The 23,332-nt window shown below is 49.1% G+C and overlaps 1 protein-coding gene across 7 annotated transcripts in view; it reads right to left on the reverse strand.

Annotated features, from left to right (window-relative positions):
- Positions 1-2,852: 2,852 nt before the first annotated feature.
- Positions 2,853-23,332, reverse strand: part of LPIN1 (lipin 1) — a 130,200-nt gene continuing 109,720 nt past the window's right edge. For 6 of the 7 annotated variants that reach the window (XM_070799120.1, XM_019970683.2, XM_070799118.1 and 3 more), the window contains 7 exons: positions 21,019-21,145; positions 19,625-19,773; positions 19,016-19,102; positions 14,336-14,488; positions 11,029-11,143; positions 9,391-9,494; positions 2,853-5,537 (listed from right to left, as the gene is read on the reverse strand). In XM_070799120.1, coding sequence (XP_070655221.1) covers positions 5,378-5,537; positions 9,391-9,494; positions 11,029-11,143; positions 14,336-14,488; positions 19,016-19,102; positions 19,625-19,773; positions 21,019-21,145 — 895 coding nt within the window. In that variant the 3' untranslated portion in view covers positions 2,853-5,377. The remainder of the gene's footprint in view (positions 5,538-9,390; positions 9,495-11,028; positions 11,144-14,335; positions 14,489-19,015; positions 19,103-19,624; positions 19,774-21,018; positions 21,146-23,332) is intronic. The other variant, XM_070799122.1, reaches the window with a different exon arrangement.

Here is a 23,332-nt window from a genome sequence, read left to right on the forward strand (position 1 = left end):
GAAGACAAAAGAATAAAAGTGAAACTATCAGGTCACTCTGGAAGGAAAAATATAAAGTTCCCCAATGAATGTGTTCCTTGAAAATATAAACCATTTCTCCTTAGCTTGGCGCTGTCATCCATCTCGGAAAAGGATGTTTTTACAATCAGAGCAGAAATATGACTGGCGCTCCTACATTTACATTTCTTTGTTGCAAAATGAATGTAACTTGTTCGGATTCCAGCAGTGGGAGAAAGCTGCAGAAGTCGCGGTTACTTTCCAAAGTGAAACCTAAAACCACCATCTCCGGTTCACAAAAGGCAGAATGAGTCACCGGAAGAGGCTACTTGCTTGCAAAACTCATTAAAGGCAATGCAGGCCTGAATGGACTTCCTGCACCAGTGAAAAGATCCCTGGCGTCAGGACAGCACCTCAAGGCTCCAACAAGCTGGGGGAGGGAGCCATCAGAAATCTGGGCCCAGCCCAGGGCTGCTGGTTCACACGCACTCTGGCTGCCCAGCCTGGTCGAGGGCACTGCCTCCTCCCAGCTGGGACCAGCAGACACGGCAATGAATGCCCAGGAAGGTGGCTGAGGCTAGCGGCTATGCATCGAAGGCTCAGGACACCTTGTGGCTCTGGCGAGCCGCTGTATTGGATTTCCAGAGGTCCTCTCTCAGCAACTCCCGTGGCCCTGACCCGGCTGGATTAAAGTAAAATGTCATGTGCATGCATGCTCAGTCGTTTCAGTGTGCCTGACTCTTTTTAGAGCCTGGAGAGCTCCTCGGTCCACAGGGTTCTCCAGGCAAGAATACCGGAGTGGGTTGCCATGTCCCTCCTCCCCGCAGGGGATCTTCCCAACCCAGGAATCGAACCCACGTCTCTTACGTCTCCTGCATTGGCAGGCGTGTTCTTTACCACTAGTGCCACCAGGGAAGCCCATAGATGTCGGGTAGAGCCAGGATCTGCCCCCCATGACCCCCAGCTCTGTAGAAACAGGGCAGTGCTTTGTGCAGTTTCAAAAGGAGGCAGATGAATATGAAATGATGGCTGATGTGACAAAGCTCCCTGGAACAGCTGGTGACAACGACACTCCTGTTGGAAGGAAGAAGTCAGGTTCCAGAATTTAATTTTTTTTAATAATGCTGTGTAACCTGCCTCCACGCCTATTCTTCTGTCTTAGGATTGTATGAGGGCTGCCTGTGCTACGTTTTATAGGAAAGGTCACTCTGAGGCCCAGTGGTCACTGGCTGGTTGTCAGTGTTGCTCAACATCTGCTCAAAGGGCTGGTGCATCTGGTGGGGTGTGTCAGGGTTTGAAAACCAAGGTAGGAAGTATTTTAAATATTCAGGTGATTACAGCTGAATTATCAGGAAATGCAAGCTGCCGAACTGGTTTTCCCTTGCACGTGTGAGGGCTGTCTGCACAACCGAATGGAAACAGCATAGCCTAGTGGTTCCACAGAGGAGTGGGGACAGGCTCGAGACTGCAGTTTATATTCACTTTCCAGAAAAGCACGTACCATTTGAATTCAGGGTAGGACTAAATCTGTGATGTTCAGCTAAATGACAGTTTGTTTTTAAGATGCACAGGCATGAATTCTACAGATGAACTGCTTGGATCTGGGCTTCACAAGGAAATAACCTGGTACCCTGGGTGGCCATCTTTGGGGCCAATATTCTTGCATTTATTCCAAAAACATTTAGGCTGATGCAGGTAAACTGATAGGATGTCTCGAGCATGTCAACAATATGCAAAATCAGTGGGAATTTTGACAGTTTTCAAGTATCTGGGTGAACTCATTAAGGGTTTTGATTTGTTCAAAAAGTCCAAAAACTGCGGACAGTAGACCTGAGGCAAGGATACCTGTACTGTCTCTACTTTTACTTTACGTATATCATGCCACTTAGTGACTTTTTAAAAACGTTTTAATTTTAGATTAGAGTATAGCCAATTAGGGCTTCCCTAGTGGTTCAAACAGTAAAGAAGAATCTGCCTGTAATTCAGGAGACTTGGGTTTGATCCCTGGATCAGGAAGATTCCCTGGAGAAGGGAATGGCTACCCAACCCTGTATTCTTGGAGGAGGAGCCTGGGGGGCTGCAGTCCCTGGGGTTGCAAAGAGTCGGACATGACTGAGCCACTAACACTTCCACTGTTCAAAGCCCATTAGCAGTGTTGTGACAGTTTCACGTGAACAGATCTAAACAACACTCTGGCTAGGAGAGACTGGCCAGGCATTTTTTTAGAGATAGCAGAGGGCCAGGCTAGAGCATGCCTGTGGAATGCAAACTAGATGACGCCGAGACCCGGAGCAGGCCTCCTCTGTCCGGCTGGCACCACAGCTACACCAGCGTGGGCACTGTTCCTCGGCCCTCATCAGCCCAGGGCCTGGCACCAGGCAACCGAAGGCCACGCCTACAGCTTAGAGGCCACTGAAATGAGCCACATCCGGCAGTCCTCAGCAGCTCCCCTGGCCCTGCCTTTTTCGCAGAGACCCCAATAAAGGCTGTGTCCTCGGCTCTCCCCTCACTCTTCTGCCTCCTGACCACCGTGGGGGTTTTCCCATGTGGCCTCCCACTCTGAGAAGCTGGAAGTGTAATAAGCTTGGTTCTCCTGAGCTCTCCTGGGGCTGCACCTGACTGACGTCCCATACGAGAGCACAGAACACAGCCCGCCTGTGCAAGAGCCACACGTTAAACATCGATTATGGGCCGAGTCCTGAGAGATACCCCACATACAGCATCTAGCACAATTCTCCCTGCTTCTAAGTTGCTCCCTTCAAGGTGAGATGAGCCCCGGGGAGCCCAGCCCTCTCCTATCTTCACCCTCTTTCCCTCCCAAGTGCACACAGAGGGTCAGGATTTCACCAAAGGCATCAGAAAAGGTGGGCTTTTTTTATTTCAATATTGAACAGTTCAAAGCTTTAAGGTTTTTGCTTTTTAAGTAGAAAATAAAATAGTATGCTTGATACCATACAACAGGAAATCAGTAACTTAATAACTTATCAAAAACTAAAATTCACACGCCTGGCTTTCAGGGAAGTCTTTCATTGGTCTCATTTATTACAATATATACTAGCTCTGCATCCAGGACAATGCAATCAAGGATTACAGTGATTTTTTTATCATTGTACCAGCATATACAAATACAGATCATGTGTTGTAAATAAAATATATTTAAAATGGCGATCCCAAACCTAAAATGGAAAAGGGAATTCTCTTTGAAGTTATCATCATTTTCCCCAGTGTACCCGGGATGTACATTTTTCTCCATCACGTGTGATGAACATTTGATGACCTGTCACTATGGAGGGATCCGTTTCCATGGGGCAGCTTTGAAATGTGTGGTCCAAACACAGCATCCTAGCCCGTGGCCATGGGGTCACAGAGTTTTGGGTGTGTGAACATTGATTAAACTAGCACACACATGCGAGTGTTTCCCAGGCACAAATCTGATTTTCCAAAGCCCACAAGGTAGATGTGAAAGTTACAGCCTCTCCGGGGTGGTCACGCTCTGATTTTGACACAAACCTGACGCTGCAACTTTCTGGAAGGTGCACTCTGTTTCAGAGGGCAGTGGTGTGGAAGCTTAGGGTACACCCAAGTTGCATGCTCTCAACGGCTGGTCATCCTGATGAAGGGCACTCACCACGAGGGACAGGTGACCCAGGGCCAAGGCCAAATTCCTCCCAGGGCAAGGGAGAAACTGGGCCAGCCTCTGCAGACCTGTGAGCTGATACTCGGTTCAGAGCAGTTAAAATTCACCCCAAAATACCCTTGAAACAGAAAGAATGAGTGCAGCCTCCGAACGTCACTAATGAGCAAGCCCAAGGTAAGGCAGGATTATTTTAAATTGTTTTTAATGCCTCCAAAACAGGGATCTGCACATGTGGATCATGCTTCCGTGCAAATCTGCGATTAGCTACGCACAGGCGCTGGTGTTTCCTGTGTGGCCACATGGACCATCAGGAGGGCATCCATTGCAGCAAAGCCCACCAATTACAAGAAAGGATTTTCTTTCATAGAAAGAGTAGAGTTGCCTCAGCTGTTCCACTGTTTGCCTCCTATGACTCTAACCATGCGATTTAAATAGGAGAGCATTTCAATCAATGGAGTAAAACACTCTTTAAAAAAAAATAATAGCTCAAAAAGTAAAGCGAAATCTTTCACCAAAATAATTTTTTCACTTTTCAAATTATTCTCTCCAGGAGCCAATTTAATAAACAAGTAAAAGATCATCTTCTACCAGCTTAAAGAATGTCATTCAAATAATTGCTGACCCACTTGCCCTTAATCTGAGTGGGAAAAGCGAAGGGAAATAAAAAGTATTACTCATAAATTCCAAAAGAAAGTCAGCGTGGTGAGGATTACAGAATAAGGCTCTTTGGATGATCTAACACGTATATCTTTTTAATGTATTACTGACAGTTATAATAGATTATGGCTAAAATGCTTATTAACAGTAACCCCAGAGTAAAGTAATAAATAACACTATCTACAAAGAATATATAATTTAACTTTTACAAACTGCTTTTCTTAAAACCAACCAGTTTCTGTTGAGAGCTCAAGAAAGAAAGCGACACCATCACCGTTTGGCATAAGCTCTGTTCGAGCCCCCATTTTCAGCAGCACCTTGCAGGCTAGGTTGCTGGCAGAGTGTCAAACTAATTTGAAATACTGCCTTGATAGTTATTTCCTATAATCTGAACTTAAGGCATTGCAGAGTCACAGGGAGCTAGCCAAAGCACATTCTACATAAAATGTCTGCCACGGATGCGTTAAGGCATAAACATTCCAGCCTCGTGCCGCAAAAAATGGGGGGGAAATGTGCCAGTTTATATAAGTTAGCTTTAACTGGAAGAATGAGAGAACTTAGCCAAACATTTGACCGGTCAGCAAACACCGCAAAGGGACATCCGCAAGGTCAAGGCCCAGCACGGGGAGGTCTGGAGTCCCTCCCGAGACCTCAGATCCAGCTCACAGGACCCTGCACGGCCCTCCCGCCGTGCGCAGCAGCCATGGCACCAAACCACCACGTGGCAATGTGTCCACCACTCTCCCGGAAGTCCTGCATACTTGGCACCCCTCCCTGGATCTCGTCATCCCAAGGACCCCCGGGGTTCACAACCCATCTTGCACACTAACCACTCCCGGCCTGGACTGGGCTGCGGAGGGCAGCGGGGCACGGCCTCCACACCAGGGGTTAGCCGATGCCCCCGCCAGGGACAGACACCCTTCGCAAGTTACTTAGAAATGACAACCCCAGAGTTGGGGCGGGGAGGGAAAACCTCCTCCTCGGTCCTCTATGCTCTTAAGCAAATGACTGCACGTCCCCAAACCTATCCTTTAATGGGAGTGCCCAGTCTTCACAGGATGTCAGGAGGGGGTGGCCAGGAACCTTCTAGGCTGATGCAGAATGAACATCCTGGTTTTCAAAGGGTGGCGGTGGCTCTCTCCAAAAGGTGAAGTTACTGAAGGTGTCCGAGCAGGGGAAGTCAGAAGAGTGGCTCCTTTTCAGCAAGGGGAAGACGTGGTCGACAACTTCGCAGAGTCTCACGTACCTGGAAGGAGAAGGGACTGCATCACCACCTGGACACGGGGGACACCTGCACGCAGCCCACGCTGCGCCTGGGCGTCAGGGGGAACCCACGAGCCCGCAGAGGGGACCACGTGATTAACGCAAGGGAGGCTGTTCTAGAATAGTCCCTTGCTAACTTATAGGAAAAGCAGAGGGTCTGCCCACCAAGGAAGAGTCAGAGACGGCCCCGTGGGGGAGGCGGGTGCGACCCGACCTGATTCGAAGGACAGAGCAGAAGTGAAGACTGGAAGCTATCGTAGGGCAAACACACAGACATGTCACCCGCCTGGGAGGTGGGGAACCACAGAAAAGAAACGTCTCCTGGGCGTCACCCGGAGGCTGAACACTGTGCAGTGAAAGGGCGCTGGGCCCCGGGGCTGAGACTCGGATTCGACCTTCAGCTCTGCCACTGAGGGCTTCCCTGGCGGCTCAGACAGTAGAGAATCTGCAGACTCGGGTTTGATCCCTGGGTCGGGAAGATCCCCTGGAAACAGGAATGGCTACCCACTCCAGTATCCTTGTCACTGATGAACTATGCCGTCTCCGACAAGCAGTTTCATCTAAGCCGTAACTTCCTCAACTGGAAAGGCAGAAGATGAAAACTGCACAGTGTACATGCGAGGATTAAATTAAATGACGTATGCACAGTAAAATAATGGGAACCGACGCTCCATAAATGTAACAATTAATCATTGACATTGTAAAATAGTTTGCCTTGGCTAATTATTAGTCTCAGGGGAAAAAAGCCCTAGTTGGCATAAGGATCATGAGACCTGGGATCTACTCCTGTCTTACTGCTGTGGGACCCTGGGCAGGTGTCTTGCTCTCTCTGGGCTTCAGGTCCTTCTAGAATGTGGACACGGGCCTCATCGGTGTTTCTCAATGCTCCCTGTAATGCTCTCTCACTCTATTTTCTGTGTATTCCCAAAGAGACATTGCATATTAGTTTCTGTGGCCTAGAACTACAAAGAGAAAGTTGCATATTGAAAACGCATTTTCAGACCTCTGGGCTCCAACCAGAAACTATGATGAGCCCAGGCCTCCTTGCATGTTCCCAGAGCCTTCCCTGACAGTCCCCAGGTCCCTCTCCAGTTCCAATCTGCTAAGAACCAGAAAGGGCTTTTGAAATCCAAACTCCAGAAATTCACATTTCTGAGACATAAAACAACTTTTAAATAAGGGTGACTGTGTGTATTTAACAAAGGACTTAAAGAGAAACATTGTACTTACACAAAATGGAGAAAATCTCTCTTAACAAGCGAGAATTGTGTCTTTCCCAAGGATTGAAACAAAATTTTAAAATACTTCCTGGCTTGGAGACCTGTTTGTTTGAGTTCTGTGACTCGGGGAGGCGGCCCCTCCCTGCCAGGGGGCAGCTCACATTCATCATCAGGGTTCAGCGGCACCAGACCCAAACCCAGTCCGTCCATGCCTCTCTCGGGCCAACCCTCCTCACCAGGTCTGCTTCAGAGCAAGCGGCCCCGAAGCACTGCTGGCCATAAAGGCCAAGAAAGAAAGCGCTGAAGCCCCCCACCTGGGGTGGGCTCCTGACTTCTCAGAGACAACATGCCAGCTCCCTAGGGACAAGCACCTGCTGGGCTCCAATGCCAGGGTTCCGAGCTCAGATACAGGATTCCAAGCTCAGGACACCAGCCTGGCACCCGAGCTCCGAGCCAGAGAAAAGCGTGTGCTTTCCTGGGGAAGGAGGGCTGCTCTCCCACGGGAACAGCCGTCATCTCCTGGTCCAGGTAGAAGGTGACATCATTCTTTGCCAACATGTAAAGTTTTCTCCCACAAGGCGTGGGCACAGCGTGCATGTGGGCTCCTGGGCAAACCTGCAGAGCTGCGGGAGTCCCCCTTTCCACGCCCCTCATGACGAGACTTGCCCCTTGGCTGCTGGCTGGGCAGAAACCTTTGCCATTTCCGGGTAACGTTTCATTTGACTTCTTTTGACCCTAAATGGAAATCCGCTGTCTCCTCGAGACCAGGAACCACTCTCATGGGTGAGCGGGGAGGGGAAGGGAACTGAGACACTGTTGGGGTGGGGGGGCCCCCACTGAGAACTCCGGAGGGGGAGGAACTGCACAGAGAGGGGGAGGAAAGAAGAGTTCCTGCTGTCATGGGCTCCCAAGGCCATGCCCAGCACTGCCTCCAGTTCCCAGGGATTGGACGAGGGTCCTGGCTTCCTGGCTCCACCCTCCCCTTGCCCTTCCACACCCTAAGAACTCCTTAGGTCTGGCCTGGCCTGGGGGAGGGAGGCTTAGGGGGCAGCCCCTAGAGCACCTCTAACCTGCAACTGTCCTATTTAGGCTGGATTAGACTCCAACAGGTAAAAGGACCATCTTGAAAATGAACATCTGCTTGAGGAGAACCTAGATCTCTAATTTACCAAAAAAACAATCCTTGGGAAGCTGCTGGACCCAAACTCCCCGTCTAACTCCTCCATATGAGGAAGGCCCCGCAGGCCCCCTAGTGTGGCCTAGGCCAGGGCAGCTTTCCAGATCTCCAGCGACCAGGCCAACAGGGGTACAACCTCTAATACAGACAAGGCAGGATGACATCTGTCTGCCCAAGGTCACCCACTGACAGGTGACGTGACCCAGTGGGCACAGCTGAGGACACGTGATCCACTTGAAGCAGTTAAGAACCCAAAGCAAGACACATCCAAGTCAAGAAGGGCCCCAGCCAGCCAGGCGGCCTCCCTGCAGACAGTAACCCTGTTGGGCCCACGGCCTTGGGGAGGAAGGGCTTCGGCCAAAAATATGAGAGGAACTCATAGTCACACGGTGATGTTTCCAGCAAGAATATCATTACAGGTCAGGATGTGAAGGGCTATATACGTTCCTCATCTTTAAATATAGCTTCTCATGATATTTTACTTTGGTTACATTTCTCATTCATATTCTAGGCTTTCAAAGCAAATTTGGCAAATCTCAGCCAGTAGTTTTCAAATTCATGCCATTCTACTCTGTAGCAGCATCTAATTACGCATTTAAATATTTAGCCCAGAGGTGGTTGTTACAGCAGCAAGAGTCATCGTTCACTTGCTAAGTCCTGTCCAACCTTTGTGACTTAATGGTCTGCAGTATGTACACCATGCTCCTCTGTCCTCCACGATCTCCTGGAATTTCCTCAAACTCAGGTCCATTGAGTTGGTGATGCTATCTAAGCATCTCATCCTCTGTCGCCCTCTTCTCCTTTTGCCTTCAATCTTGCCCAGCATCACCGTCTTTTCCAATGAATCAGCTCTTCACATCAGGTGGCCAAAGTATTGGAGCTTCAGCTTTAGTACCAGTCCTTCCAATGAATATTCAGGGTTGATTTCCTTTAGGACTGACTGGTTTGATCTCCTTGCTGTCCAAGGGACTAGTCTTCTCCAGCGAAAATGCGAAAGCATCAATTCTTTGGTGCTCAGCCTTCTTTATGGTCCAACTCTCACATCTGTACATCACTACTGGAAAAACCATAGCTTAGACTGTATGGACCTTTGTTGGCAAAGTGATGTCAATGCTTCTTAATACAGGGTCTGGGTTTGTCACAGCTTTTCTTCCAAGGAGAAAGCATCCTTTAATTTCATGGCTGCAGTCACTGTCTGCAGTGATTTTGGAGCCCAAGCCACTGTTTCCACTTTTTCCCCTTCTATGTGCCCTGAAGTGATGGATCTGATTTAATTCAGGTTGTCCAAAACTTAGGTTCTGGACAAAATCTGAGAAATTAAAATAATTTTTCTTTGTAGGACTTAAGGATTAAAATGTAGGTAGCCAAAGGATTAGAAAGGTATACTGTTAACTGTAAAACGTCACTCCAAGGTCATTGACAATGACAGTGATACTCACGAGGAGATGTTGGTCTTGGCATGTTCCTGCACGAGCTCTCCTTTGGGGTTCACCGTGAATATCCTGTTCAGAGACACTCCCACTTGCTTGTACGAGTACACATCCTATATTTGGAGAAGTGTTAATTAATCAGAAGAAGAGTTCATGGTATATACAAATACATGATTTTTCAGATTTGATACAAATACAAAGGTAGAAAGGGCAGACCTTGGGGATACAGCAGATTCAGATCCAGATGCCATAAACAAGCCAGTAAAGCCAATCGCATAAATGTTTTGATTTCGTGATGTACATAAAAGTGAGGTTTACACTATACTGTACTCTGTTAAGTGTGCAACAACTTTATGTCTCTAAAAAAAATGTGCATACCTTAATTAAAAACTACTGCTGAATTGACATATATACACTAGCATGTATAAGACAGATAGCTAGTGGGAAGCTGCCGTGTAGCACAGGGAGCTCAGCTTGGTGCTCTGTGATGACCTAGAGGGGTGAGAGAGACAAGGCTCGAGAGGGACAGGATATATGTATACTTGGAGCCGATTCACGTTGTTGTACAGTGAAAACTAACACAACATTGTAAAGCAATTATCCTCCAATTTCAAAAAAAAGCTATGATAAAAAAAACGCACTGTTGAAAAATGCCAACCATCATTTTTGAAAGCACCATTGAGCTTTCAGTGAATCCTAGTCGTCACATAAGAGATCACTGATCCCAGATCAGCACAACATATAAAATCATGAAAAAGCTTGAAATAGTGCAAGAATTACCAAAGTGTGACACAGGGACAGAAAGTGAGCAAATGCTGTTGGGAAAATTGTACCAACAGGCCCACTTGATGCAGGGTGTTTCAACTTTGTTTGCTGAAACACAAACTTTCAACTTGGCAAAAAAAAAAAAAGTGCATTACCTGCAAAGCACAATAAAACAAGCTCCAGCTGTATTACAGAACTTTCATTAAACCAGAACAATACCTCCAAGTAGAGTCAAGAAATAATATCTCTGGATGTGAAATTAGTAAGTCAGTTGTGCTCTATGGGCCTCAGTTCACTCATCTGTTGAAGAGCCGAGTTAAAAAATCAACCACCTACCATATCCCTTGCAAGTCTAACAACTTTCCTTAAGGTTCTTCACTCACCCATTTTCTTGGGCATGAGTTTCAAAAACAGGAGAATTTGATCATTAGGAAGTCCCAACTATATTCTCTAATATGCTGAACTTTCCAGCCAATGCGGGTGGTATGCACAAAATCTCAAAGTATGACTCTTGCCATAGAAAACAACAGCATTCACATAAGACACTGAATTCACCTCTGTGCTCTGTGGTTTCGTGGTTCCCTTCCTATAGAAAGGCTCTAATCCTATTTAACGTTCTTGTTTTGCTAATTTAGCACATAATCTGGACTGTCAAGTTTCTAGTTTCAAATTTCAAGCTGAAACCCACAAGCCCACCTTCAAAGAAAACTAGAGGCCGTGAAATGAAGATGCTGTCCTTGCCTTCAGATGCAGGCAAGTGGATCTTTAGCAGCTATGTCTAGGAAGAGGAGGGTCTGGCCTTACAGTGGCCAGCCTTTCAGATGATGGCCATTAGAACAGTCAGTAATTTCAAGAGCTCGGATATATCCAACTACTACTTACAGCTGGTCGGTTTCCAAAAGCAGCATAGAAGGGTTCTGTGTTCGGGAAAAACAGGTTTTTGATGTCTGTCAAACACTGGACTTTAAACTTCTCTGGCTTCTTTTCGATCACTTCCCTGTTAAAACAAATTGATAAAATAATGGGTCAGCGCAAGCCTATTAAGAATTCATTAGCATCAAACTGTTTTTAATCGTCAAAGATGCTGGGATACTGAGTACATTCATATCTTTGGAAATTAAATATGTGTAAGTCAGTTAAGCCGTCCCAGGAAAGCATAGACAGAAAGTGAATCCGCACTTTCAAGTCTGCCCACAAAGAAAATGCCCTGGAGCAGTGACTTTGCTGAAGACCTCAACCAATCATCCAAAGAACTAAGAATTCCCGGGCACAGAAGAGAGAGCCTCTTCACTCTCTTCATAAGGCCAACAGGACCTCAGAAACCAAACCTAAAGAGGTGAAGTAGGTGGAAAGGACGGTCGGTGCAAAGGTTCTAAATAAGCGAAGAACCTCACTGCCATAGACTAGGGAAGACCTAAATAAATGAAGAAACAAACCATCTAACTGAACTGAAGATTCAATATTATAATGATATTAACTCTCTATTGGTCTATAAAGTGAAAGTGAAGTTGCTCAGTTATGTCCAACTCTCTGTGACCCCATGGACAGTACAGCCTACCAGGTTCCTCTGTCCATGGGATTTTCCAGGCAAGAGTACTGGAGTGGGTTGCCATTTCCTTCTCCAGGGGATCTTCCTGAGTCAGGGATTGAACCCGGGTCTCCCGCATTGCAGGCAGACGCTTTACCATCTGAGCCACCAGGGAAGCCATCTATTGGTCTATAGATTCCCTGTAATTTCAATTAAACTCACACCAGGTTGTTGTTTGTATGTTTTTACAGAGCGTGACTTGAATAACACAGATGAATAAAGGCCAGAAATGGAGGCTCACATTTATGGGCCCTCGATTTATGACCCTGATGACAAGTCTGAGCAGAGGAAAAGGGTAGCCTTTTCAGCAAATGGAGTTGAGGCAACTGAACAGCCATAGAGGAAAAAAAAAAAATGGACACCCTACTGCACTCTGTGTACAAAACTCAATTCCTGGTGAATTACAGATGTCGGTGTGAAAAAACAACACTTTTAGATAAAATATGGGAGACTTTCCTTGGGCCCACAGTCAGAGAAGGTTTTGTTAATGCACAGAAGGTACAAACTACAAGAGGAAATGATCTGTCCAACTGCACGAAACTCAGATTTATGTTCATCAGAAGCCATAAGCTGGAGAAAGATTCTTGTAGTACTCATAATAAAGGCCACATCTATAGATCTATAGAATCTGTAAGACTCTTACAAATTAGAAGGAAAACAAGGGAAAGACATGAACAGGCACTTCGCAGAAGATGACACCCAAATGGCCCAGAAACATACGAAGACATCTCTTTCCCACCAGACTAGCAGAAATGTAAACAGCTGACAGTGGGTAGGCAAGAAAGGAAAGCTGATGGGAGGAATATCCAGCACCGTTTGCTGTTGGTGCACAAATTGTTTCAACCACTCTGGACAACAACAAGCCGTGATTTAAGAAAGCCAAGCATGTGCATGCTCTGTGGCCCAGGGACCCCGCTCTTGAGAGTCCCTAAGAGTGGAGAACCACAAGTGGCTCGAGCACCCACCAACAGAAGACTGGGTAAACAGGCGGGGCAGAGTCCAACCACGGGACCTACAGAAGCTAAGACGAGCCGGTGACGGCCACTTCCAGTGATCCTGGAGACATAGTATAGAGCAGTAAAAACAAGCTCCGGAGGACGCACATTTGTTTACATCAAGTTCACAAATGTGCACAATTAAACATACTGGTTAGGATTACATGTATTTGTACTGACTACTTAGAGGAACAGGGAGGGATGAACACAAAATCCAGGGAGAAGGGTTACTGTTCCTGCCCAGGGATGAGGGATGAGAGCAAACAGAACCTGGGGCATAATGGTTTATCCTCTGGCTTTACTTGAGTCTGGAGGCCCGCTAGTGTTCACTGTTGGATTACTGGATGATCTCAAAGGTCCCTTTCAGCTTGCATGCAGAAATACTGTACATATATATGTGTGTGTGTGTATACAGTATGTGTGTGTGTGTTAGTCACTCAGTCGTGTCAGACTCTTTGTGACCCTATGGACTGTAGCCCACCAGGGTCCTCTGTCCATGGGATTCTCCAGGCAAGAATACTGGAGTGGATAGCCATCTCCTTCTCCAAGGGCTCTTCCCAACCCAGGGATTGAACCCGGTCTCCTGCATTGCAGGCAGATTCTTTACCATTTGAGCCACAGGGGAAGCTCATATACAGTATGTGTGTATATGCACACACACTGCACATATTTTAGAACTCTTCTTCTGCAGCTAAACAAAATGTAATTTAGATGATGATGGTGATGACAGTGATGAATGGTGATCGTGATGGTGATGATAATGGAGCCCCAAACTGAGTATCAGAAGACCCAGGGGCTGGTCTTGGCTCTGCATGGACTTCTGTGGACTCTAGAATCCTCCTTAGCACTGTAAGGGCCTCACTGTTGACATCTAGGACTCTTATAGACACATGAGTGGCTATATGAGTCTCAAACTTTAATCCACCATGGGACACGGCCCTGGGCCCCCAGCTCCAGGGAAGCTGCTGTTTTCCTGTGCCCACCCCAGGAGGCCAGACTTAGTTTGGCTTGGTTGTCCTGAATGCGGGCATGAAGGCGAAGGGAGGAGGGTCATCGGAAAATGGGCTGGTGGCGGTCTGTAAAAACAAAATGGTGTGACCAGGGCTCAGGGAGTCCCAGGCCAGGTGGTGGTGGTGGCTACAGAGAGGCCACTTAACCCAGCCTAGGTCCCTGATCAGACAGGAAAGAAGCACATGGATTCTCAGAGTTGCTAAGACACAGACCAGAAGTGCAAGGTTTGGGGCAGGGGCAGCTCCCCACAAAGGAGGGCAGCATGTGCCAAGGCTCAAAGCAGAGACCACCTCTCTGGACAATGGAGACTGCGTTCAGGAGCCAGAGAGAATGAGACGGGCGAGGAAGACAAGGCAGGTGGCGGAGAGCCTGTGATGCCAAGCTTGCGGCTGCCGTGGCTTTTTTCCCAAGGGCCATGATGGGCTGACAGAAGAAGCTGAGGGTTGTGGGGTCAGACCTGCCCTTGAGGATGAACCCTCCAGTGGCCAGCATGGAGTGGAGGTATTGGTGGGCAGGATGAATAAGCAGGACAGGTCCAGAGCTGGCCCACAGGTGTGGGGTTGGGGGTTGGGGGGGTAGGCAGGCCGAGCCTCACCTGTGCAGGGCGGAGAAGAGGCTGCTCGGGCTGAGCAGCAGCGGGCCCTGGGGCAGCACCGTGCCACGCTCGTTGACCCAGTGCAGGTAGCCCCGCGTCATGTCTGCCATGCCAATGGCCCGCGCCGAGCAGTATAGAAACTTGTACCCGTTTCTGAAAGAGAGACAAAACGTTTGCCGTGAAGGGCATCACACACTGGAGCCATTTTGGGTGCACAAACCCTGATCCGTATCTGCTCCGTGAAGATGGGCCCGGCTGTAATTCCCAAGCGAGAGGCCACCTCCTCTAAAATCTCATTTTCAACTGAACTTCATTTCCTGTCATTACTGAAGCACCTTCCTGGCCTCACTTGGTTTAATCCTCATGGATACCTCACTCCTTCCACTCTACTGTTAGGGAAATTGAGGCTGGAGGCACCAAACTGGCCAACCTACCTGCACTGGGATCATTCATATCTTTCCATCTGGCTGGTCACCTGTATCCTTTATAACCCTGATAAAATAAACATGTGAATATGTTTCCTCGAGTCTTGTGAGCCATCGTCAGCTCTGAGGAGGGGGTTTGGGACCCTCATTTTGTACTCAAGTCAGGCAGAAGTGTGAGTAAGCTGGGGACCTACCACCTATAACTGGTGTCTGAATTTGGGGCAGCCTTGGGGGAATAAGTCCTTAACCTGTGGGGTCTATACCAACTAGGTAGTGACAGAATTAAATTGTCAGATACCCACTGGTATCTGCAGAGAATTGCATGATTGCTTGTGAAAAACAGATCACATGGGAATATTCTTCTGTTAAATATTTAGTAGAAATGAATTTCCCTTTTTTTGAGACTTTGAAAACCTACGAGTCTAAAAAGAGATGTGGTATAAATATTAAATAAATGCCAAATTCAATGCCTTACTATAAAGACAGAATATAAGATACATACCACTAAGACTTTCTGTATTGATGACATGTTTAAATATTTTAATGTATTGGATTAAATATATTTTAAAAAATTTAAACATCATCTATGGGCTTCCCTGGTGGCCCAGTGGTAAAGAGCCTGCCTGCCAATGCAGGAGACACAGCAGACGTGGGTTTAATGCCTGAGTCAGGAAGATCCCCTGGAGGAGGGCATGGCAACCCACCCCAGTATTCTTGCCTAGAGAATCCCATGGACAGAGGAGCTTGGCCACAGTCTATAGGGTAGCAAGGAGCTGTACACAATTGAAGCGATTTAGCACAGTACAACGTAAACTACCCACGTCCCATCCCACTTACTGCTCCACTTTGACTGTTTCATAGTGGCCAAAGAACCTGCCTCAAGATTTTCCTAGTAACGTGTTCTTTAAAACCAAGAAACAGGAAAGAGTTACAATACAGAGAATCTACAAACACCAGCTTATCCGGAGTACAGAAATGTATCTGAAAATCAAGCAACCTTTTTAAGTACACATCTTTGTATCCGAGCTAATTAATGTAATTTTTTTTTTGTTAATCACTATTTCTGTATACAGGTCTTCACATCAAAGTCCTAAAAGCTGCCACCTGCAGGGGTCTGAAATGCTCATTTTATTCGAGCCTTGATTTGCAAATGCTCTTCATGGCTGGATCATGCCACTGGCTGTCCTCGCTGGCTGGCCTTGCCAAGCGAGTGTTTTGCTTCAAAGGCTGTTTCTAAACTTAGCTGGAAAACCAGCTCCAGGATGTCCTAACCAGAGGAACACCTGTTAGTGGCAACAGGGATCACCTTTCCAGAGCCTTCACCCCCAGAAGAGCCACGTGAAAGACCAGGTGTCCCCATCACTCGCTCGGGGGGTAGGCAGCACCCCACACAGCATCCGGCACAGTCCCTGGCGCACAGTGGGGTTTGGCTGTGAGATCTTCAGGGCTCTCACGGAGCACTGGTTTGAACAAAACACCCTCTTGTGACTTTAATCGCACAACCCAGTGGCATAGCACAGCTGGCCTCACAAAGACCTAGGGGATCGTGCAAGCCGCTTTCTCACTTTAGAGAGGAGGGCACTACAGCTGGGCTCAGGAGACGGATAGGAGGGTCTACAGGGAGCCGACGGCCCCTTGAGCCCAGGTCCACAACTCCCTCCCACTCGCCACACCCCTCCCTTCCGGGCAGGCGGTGATGATGACGCAGTAACCTGAGGGGAAAGACAAGAACCGCTGTGGAAGGAGAAAGATTCTAATGAGTCTGCTAATGATCGCTTCCCATCCTCACCATCCTGACTTCAGAGGATGCATTCCTCAGGCCATAGATGAACTAATTTATCTATGGAAACACAGGAAGCAGTCACTCTCGCTAAGTCACGGAGGCACTGATTTGGTTACATGAATATCACAATATTTATCAAGCAACACAAGAAATTAGAACAATTATTGTCCATTCTCTAATCCTCCTTGGCTCAATGATCTAGATATTTTAGGAGTCAGTCCTTTTCTTTCCTTCCACTTATCAAACACGTATATTTGAATGAGGGAGTCTTCCGATCTCTTCCATTTGTATCTGCTAGAGTTCTTTTTAATCAATAACCAAATCAGCTTTTTAAAATCGATAACCAGGCAAGCTTTATATCCTCTCTGTGAACAAGGTAATAATCAACCTGACAGCTTATTTCTCATGGACTGACTTACTCAAGTTATTACACCTGGCAAAAAAAATAAAAATTGCCTTCATTTTCTGTTGTTTCCAGGTAAACGGTTATCTGCAACTGGTCTTTCCATTAGAAAAATACTGCAGAGTGTAAAATGTAGGAGGGACCCAAACTCAAAGAAAGCAGAAATTCAAGAGCAATCAGTCCAAAACCCCGCAAGTAAATGGCCTCTGCTCCCTGGTACTCTGCATGCTGAACATTTCTCTGAACCCATCTCTGAGTAACCACAAACGTGACATCAACAGAAACGACCTCCCAACCTTTGCCAGTTCTCAATCCCTGTACTTTTCCCAGTTGTGGCTACCTAAGACCTGCAGGAGGTGGCGTGTGAGATGCTGCTTGGATGGGGATTTTCTCTAACCAGCTACAAAAGTCGATGCCACGTCCAGCCTGAGTGAGTACTCCATGATGGCACCTGGGCCACCAAGACAGGGCGAGCCCTTGGGTACCAGGGAGGCCGGGGGAGGAGGACACAGAGCTGCCCGAGTATCGATTCTGGCCTGGAGAGGCTTTGTGAGAAACCACGGGGTCTGAGCCAGGCATTACAGGCAGGAAACCTGTGAGAGGCAAACATCAGAGGTAAAGGCCCTCCAAGCAGGAGCCATCAGGTGAGGAAAAGTGGGAAGATGGGAAAACGAAGGATGCGGTGGGGAAGTCAGACTAGGGTCGAGCAAGAAGTTATGGGGCAAAGCCACAGAAATCAGGAACTAGCAGAAGCCTGACCCAGCACTGCTGGGTTTGAGAGCCATACAGAGGGGCCTGCACTTGCTTGTGTCCAGAGCCCCTGAAGGCCATGCCCAAGCTGAGTGAGGGTCCGAACGTCACTGGTGTAACCCTGTGGGTGCCAACGAGGACACGCATCAAACTTGGTGAACGAGTTAAGTGTCAGGTTCCTTACTCTCAATTGCAACCAAAATGAAAACACCACAAGTCCTCTGTAACTGTCAGATCCTCATCCACAGATCGGATTCATTCTAAACTAGCTAATCAAACAAAAGAATGATCAGGCATTCTTTGGTAAGCTACTCAACTTTCATTATTCAAGAAGATAACTTTTGTAGGAAAACCTAAGAGGAACACAAATCAATACCAAAAAAAAAAGCATCAGCACCCTTTTTTTTTTTTTTTTTTAACATTACAGTAAGAACAGGAATAGATTTATGTTCCAAAATCCAGAATCAGCCAGGCTGGGAGCTACTCAATATCCTGACCCACAGGGGTTTCTTTGGAATAAAAAATAGAGACAGTTTTCAGTGTCAGGCTAGTCAAGACAGTTCACAAGTGCATTAATCTTCAAGGCAAAGAGCCAGCCATGGGGAGGCTGCGGGAGACTCCAGTCCACAGAGAGATGGAAGAAGTGGGACTAAGCGCCTGCCAGTGTGGGGGAGGGAAACCCCAAGGGCTCTGACCCTGGAGATGAACCAGAGCAGAAGCAACGGACGGGGAGCTAGGCTGACCAGGACTCCAGGGGGTTCTGCCTGGTAGCAGCTATGGGAATACGGACCAATCGTTTTAACTCTCTAAGCTTAGAAATGACAATATTTGCTTCTCAGAATTACTGTAAGAATGAAGTGACACACGTGCCCAGTGCTTGAGAGCAACTCAAGATGCACGATCTCATCCTGATGTCCCGGGTACAGGCCCCTCGGTGGAGTGCTCCCCGGACCAGGTGGACGAGACGGGCCCTGCAGGCTGGCCCACAAACCTGCTTGGAATTGGGACCGTTTTTAGCCTAAAATACAACTTGTGGCCAACGTCAGACTACCATGTCCCCACCTGACTGTGAACGTCGACCCGACCCCTGAAGCTGGCTGCCACCATCTTCCCTCCCCATCAATTTTCAATATCCCGACCACTTCCTTTCTTGCCTTTTGGTACTGAATTCAAATGCGGAGCTGGCAGGCTTCCACCGTGTGCTCCACCACCACCCCCGCCAACTCTCCCTGGCTGAGGGTGCGCCTGTCTGTGTAAGCCACACCAGCAAGAAAGGTTACGTGTGCAGACTGCCGCATGTTCCCCAGCTGTGGACTTACTGGCTCACTTTATGGTACAGCTTGGCGATGCCCTGGTGGGTCCAATCCTTCCCCAGGGTGGGCAAAATGTGCCCGAGAGTATCTGATCTGAATAAAGACAGAGAACAGAAAAATTAAATGACGAGGGCACTGCGTGAACTGCAGTGCCTACTGTCTAGCACAGGGAACTACAGTGGATACCCTGTGACAAACCACAATGGAAGAGAGTATGGAAATACGTACAGCTGAGCCCCTTTGCTGTACAGAAGAAATTAACACAACACTGTAAATCAACTACACTTCAATAAAATCTTTTTTTAAAAAAAGAGAAAGGCGGGCATCACTAAAGGAAGAAAAAAGTTCACTCTGATTCACTGCACCAGAGAAGCCTCATTAAAAATGCAAGTGAGATATACGACTTGCTCTCTGGACAGAAACCCTGAGACTGAGCAACGATGTCAGGGAGCCACTGCCCCAGAGGGAAGAGATCCCCAAGCCCCCACTGCAGCTGTTTAATTCAAGGAGCCCCAGAAACTGAACTACATGAGCCCCAATCGGCCCCAGCAAGAGGAGCCAACGCACCTCCAGGCCCAGGGCCCACAGCCCCAGAGTAGGTGGACTCAGACTTACCTAGTGATGGTCCCATCAATGTCAGAGATGACCACCTTGTCGTCCCAGTTCCACAAGTAGATGGTGCCTTCGCAGCGGCACGTGCCCTGGTACTGCGTGGTGACACTGAACACCACGTCGTTCGGGCCGTTCTTCAACTTCAGGCTTTTCTGAAAGACAGGAGCTCTGTGTCCACTGGAGGGTGAGGCCCGGGGGGGACACGTGGTTTCTGTTCCACGAGAAACCAGATCTGGACTTTATTTTTTTTTTTAATCACCACCCCAGGCCACCATACAATTCTATCCCTGCCTTGCTCTCGATGAGGATGGTTCTTTCCAGGACTTGGGCAACCTGAACCCCAGCCCTCCTCACAGGCCCACGTGTAGGGCAGCTGTGACACATCCCCCAGGGGCAGGTGACAGGCACTGGGGTTCACTACAGGAAATCACAACCCCAGACCGGGATGTACTTCCTTGGCCACGGCTGAGCGTAAAGGGTCATGACCAGAGAAACAAGTCTAAGCCAAGTGCGGAACTACAATCCCCACACCAGTCATGAGTATGGATGATGACCCACACAGACTGGAAGAAAGCAGTCTCAGTTATCAAGCACGTCTCAGGTCCAGAAGCACAGAGGCCAGGTTCCAGGAAATCACTCCAGCTTCTGAAAGCAGAAGCCCCTTTTGGGGGTTCTGAATCTCTGCACCAGGGCCCTCAGGTGCCAGCCAGTTGGCGGCCAGAGTCCAGGTCAACCCCGGCACTGCTGGACAGGGCCCCTGCCACCCAGCTGCTGCACTAGGACCGCAGGCTGCAGGGGTCTGGCCTGTCCCTTCTCTTTTCCCATAAAACAGCATCATGGCTAGGCCCGGCCACCACGAACTCTTGGGACAGCTGAACGGAGACACCCGCTCACTGTCTGCTCATGGGAAACAGGGTCCAGGCCTGACTCATCCTGGTGGTACAGATGCACAGAAGAGGACACCGTGGTCAGGGTGGCCCCCTGCTACCAGTAGCTCTCGGAACCCATCACAAGTGTGGGGGAGTGGGGTAGCCGGAGCTTCCCCCGATTCAGGAGAGGCAGCTGACCTAACAAACATCTCCGGGAAAGTGGAAACAGCCCCGTGACATGTGGTCTATCCATCATTTACACCTCGAGACAAACACCCTCAGGCTACCCTCCTCCAACACTTGAGACCAGGGAGCCTCCAGGGCAGACACAGGGGAGCGCAGCTGGACAGGAGGCACCGAAATGGGGGGGATGTGAGCCCAAGGAGGATGGGAACCAGTACTGGGCCAGAAAAGGTGCTCGGGGCTGACTCAGGGTGGGGGGAACCCAGTCCATGGAACCCGCCGAGCACGGGTGGCAGGAGCCAGGCCAGAACCCACGTCTCAGCGGAGGGAGGAAAGGGCCCTCACCAGCTGCTCTGACGTGAGGCGCAGGGTCTTCTTGTAGCTGACGCTGGACAACAGGGGGAGGTGGCTTGTGCTGGACGGCTTGGCGGCTGCATGCTCCTCATCACTAGAGGATGACTCATGCTTTATTCTGGAACACACAGTGATGTAACCACCAATTAGGAAGTCCATCTGGGCAGCCATTAAACACGCATTAGGCAGGAATCGATGACGGAGTGCTGTCCCTGGGGCGGTCACTTAGCAGATGCCGTCACTAATCCCATTCATGAGGCTCCTGCATTATTCACCCGGGGCCGCCACTCCTCATTCAGGTGCCTGCTTGCTGGCATCATCACTCTATTTTAAACCGAGAGGCTCCCCCCGTCCTCCCTGCAGCCTTGGAGGATGCCTGTGTTCTCTCTTCCCCCATCCCAGGCTGCCAGCCAGGCCAATCACAAGGGGCCCAAATATTTCCTACACGTCCAAGCCCATTCGTTTCCTCCAAACACACAATTCCAAATAACGAGGTCACTCTAAGGACTTACAAACGGGTGCCAGGGAAGCCAAGGAAGACCCCCCCCAACTCTCCTCCAGAACCCCTCAGCAGGCTGCCCCTGGAACACAAGCCACACCTCATTCGTCTGCACACAAGTCAAGCTCCGGACCCCTCCACATGGGGGGTGGAAGGGAGAAGGGCCTGGGAGGTGCAGGTGGGGAGCAGGCTCATTTTCTTCAAATAACCTGTATAAAGCATGTCAGCAAATAACTGCTCCCTGGATTCAAATTCTGCTATGACACCACCCCCAATCTATAGACCTGCTTCCCAGGACCATCTTCTTTAAAAATGCCTTAACACCAAAGTGCTTCCTAAACGTCTGTCAGGCTAAAGGGTGACGGCTGAGTGATCTGGAACAAACCGGTCCCGAGGCCCCGGGTGTGCACTTCCCCATAAAGCCTCCTGCTCAGCACATCCCTTTATGCAAAACTCCAGCTTCTCCTGGTGTCTCAGGGGGTTCTCGCCTGGTCCTCAGCATCCTGGCCTTCCCCCTTGCCTCCCCACCCCTTCTATCAGAAAATGGCCGGGTGTTTCCTCTGCAGCTCGTTGCTTTCTTGCCCCACGTGTTCATTCCAGAAGCAGTTCCTACAATCCAACAGCACCCTGAACTAGGGAGATGCAAGGGAAGGCCCGTTACCCTGCTTCTGTGTGGTTTCTCCCAGCTCTTTCCCCGCCCAGAATGAGCTACCCCTCCCCAGGGCCCTGCTCTCCACCTTACAAGGGGTGGCCCCCGGTGGGCAGTGGGCTGGTGGACTGGAGCTCAGGCCACCAATGCTTCTAGGCACCGTGCCAGGTGTGGAAGTGAAAGTGGAAGTGTTAGTCACTCAGTCGTGTCCCACTCTTTGCGACCCCGTGTACTGTAGCCCGCCAGGGTGCCCTCTGTCCATGGGATTCTCCAGGCAAGAATACTGGAGTGGGTTGCCATGCCCTCCTCCAGGGGATCTTCCCGACCCAGGGATCAAAGTGCCAGGTGTGGGGATACAGCAAACAGCCTGGCCCCGGCTCCCTGGGGCCTTTTGTCTGAATAATCACAACAGAGCAGGACAAGGGCTGCATTAGGAGGACAGAGGGTGTCCTGGGAGTGGCTGGACCAGAGGCCCCGGGGCAGAGAACATCCCAGGTTTTGGCTGGACTGGAGGCCCTGGAGCTGTGCGGATCAACCACAGCTGAAGTCCCAGACTTGGCCATCACGGGGTCACAGCCATGGTGAATGAGGGTGGGGACAGGTAGCTATGTCCACGGAGACAGAGCACGCAGGGTAGAATCCTGACTGGTCCATGGCAGGGCTAAGCCACATGTAGACAAATCAATGTCCGTGACACCGAGGACGGGTTCCTGGTAGAGTAGAGACCTGGGAAGCCCAGGTTTGAACCGCAGGAACTTCAAGCTGTGTTTTCCTGTTCAGACTATTTTCTCTCTGGCTTGATTTCCTCATCTTAAAGCAAAGGGAAGCAAATAGCATCCCATGCAGCAAGAGATCCCAGGAGCCAGCAGATAACAGACAGATACGCATCCCAGGAAAAGCCTCACAACCACAGAATTCCTCCCCGGGCTTCCGTGGCTCATCTGTAAAATGACTCAAAAGCCCCTCTCCATCCCAACCCTTGCCGATTCTAAGAGCGATGCTGACCCTTCTGAACCAACAGCCTAGAGGTTTCAGACAGACAGGTACACGTGGTCCTGGAGCCAAAGCAGCCTGAACAGAGCCCGGGTGGGAACCTAGGACAGGCAGCTACAGGCCCCTTGTTGAATCGGGTAATGTTCATGTTCCATGCAGACAGT

The sequence above is a fragment of the Bos indicus genome, chromosome 11, assembly GCF_029378745.1.
Source record: "Bos indicus isolate NIAB-ARS_2022 breed Sahiwal x Tharparkar chromosome 11, NIAB-ARS_B.indTharparkar_mat_pri_1.0, whole genome shotgun sequence".
NCBI lineage: Eukaryota > Metazoa > Chordata > Mammalia > Artiodactyla > Bovidae > Bos > Bos indicus.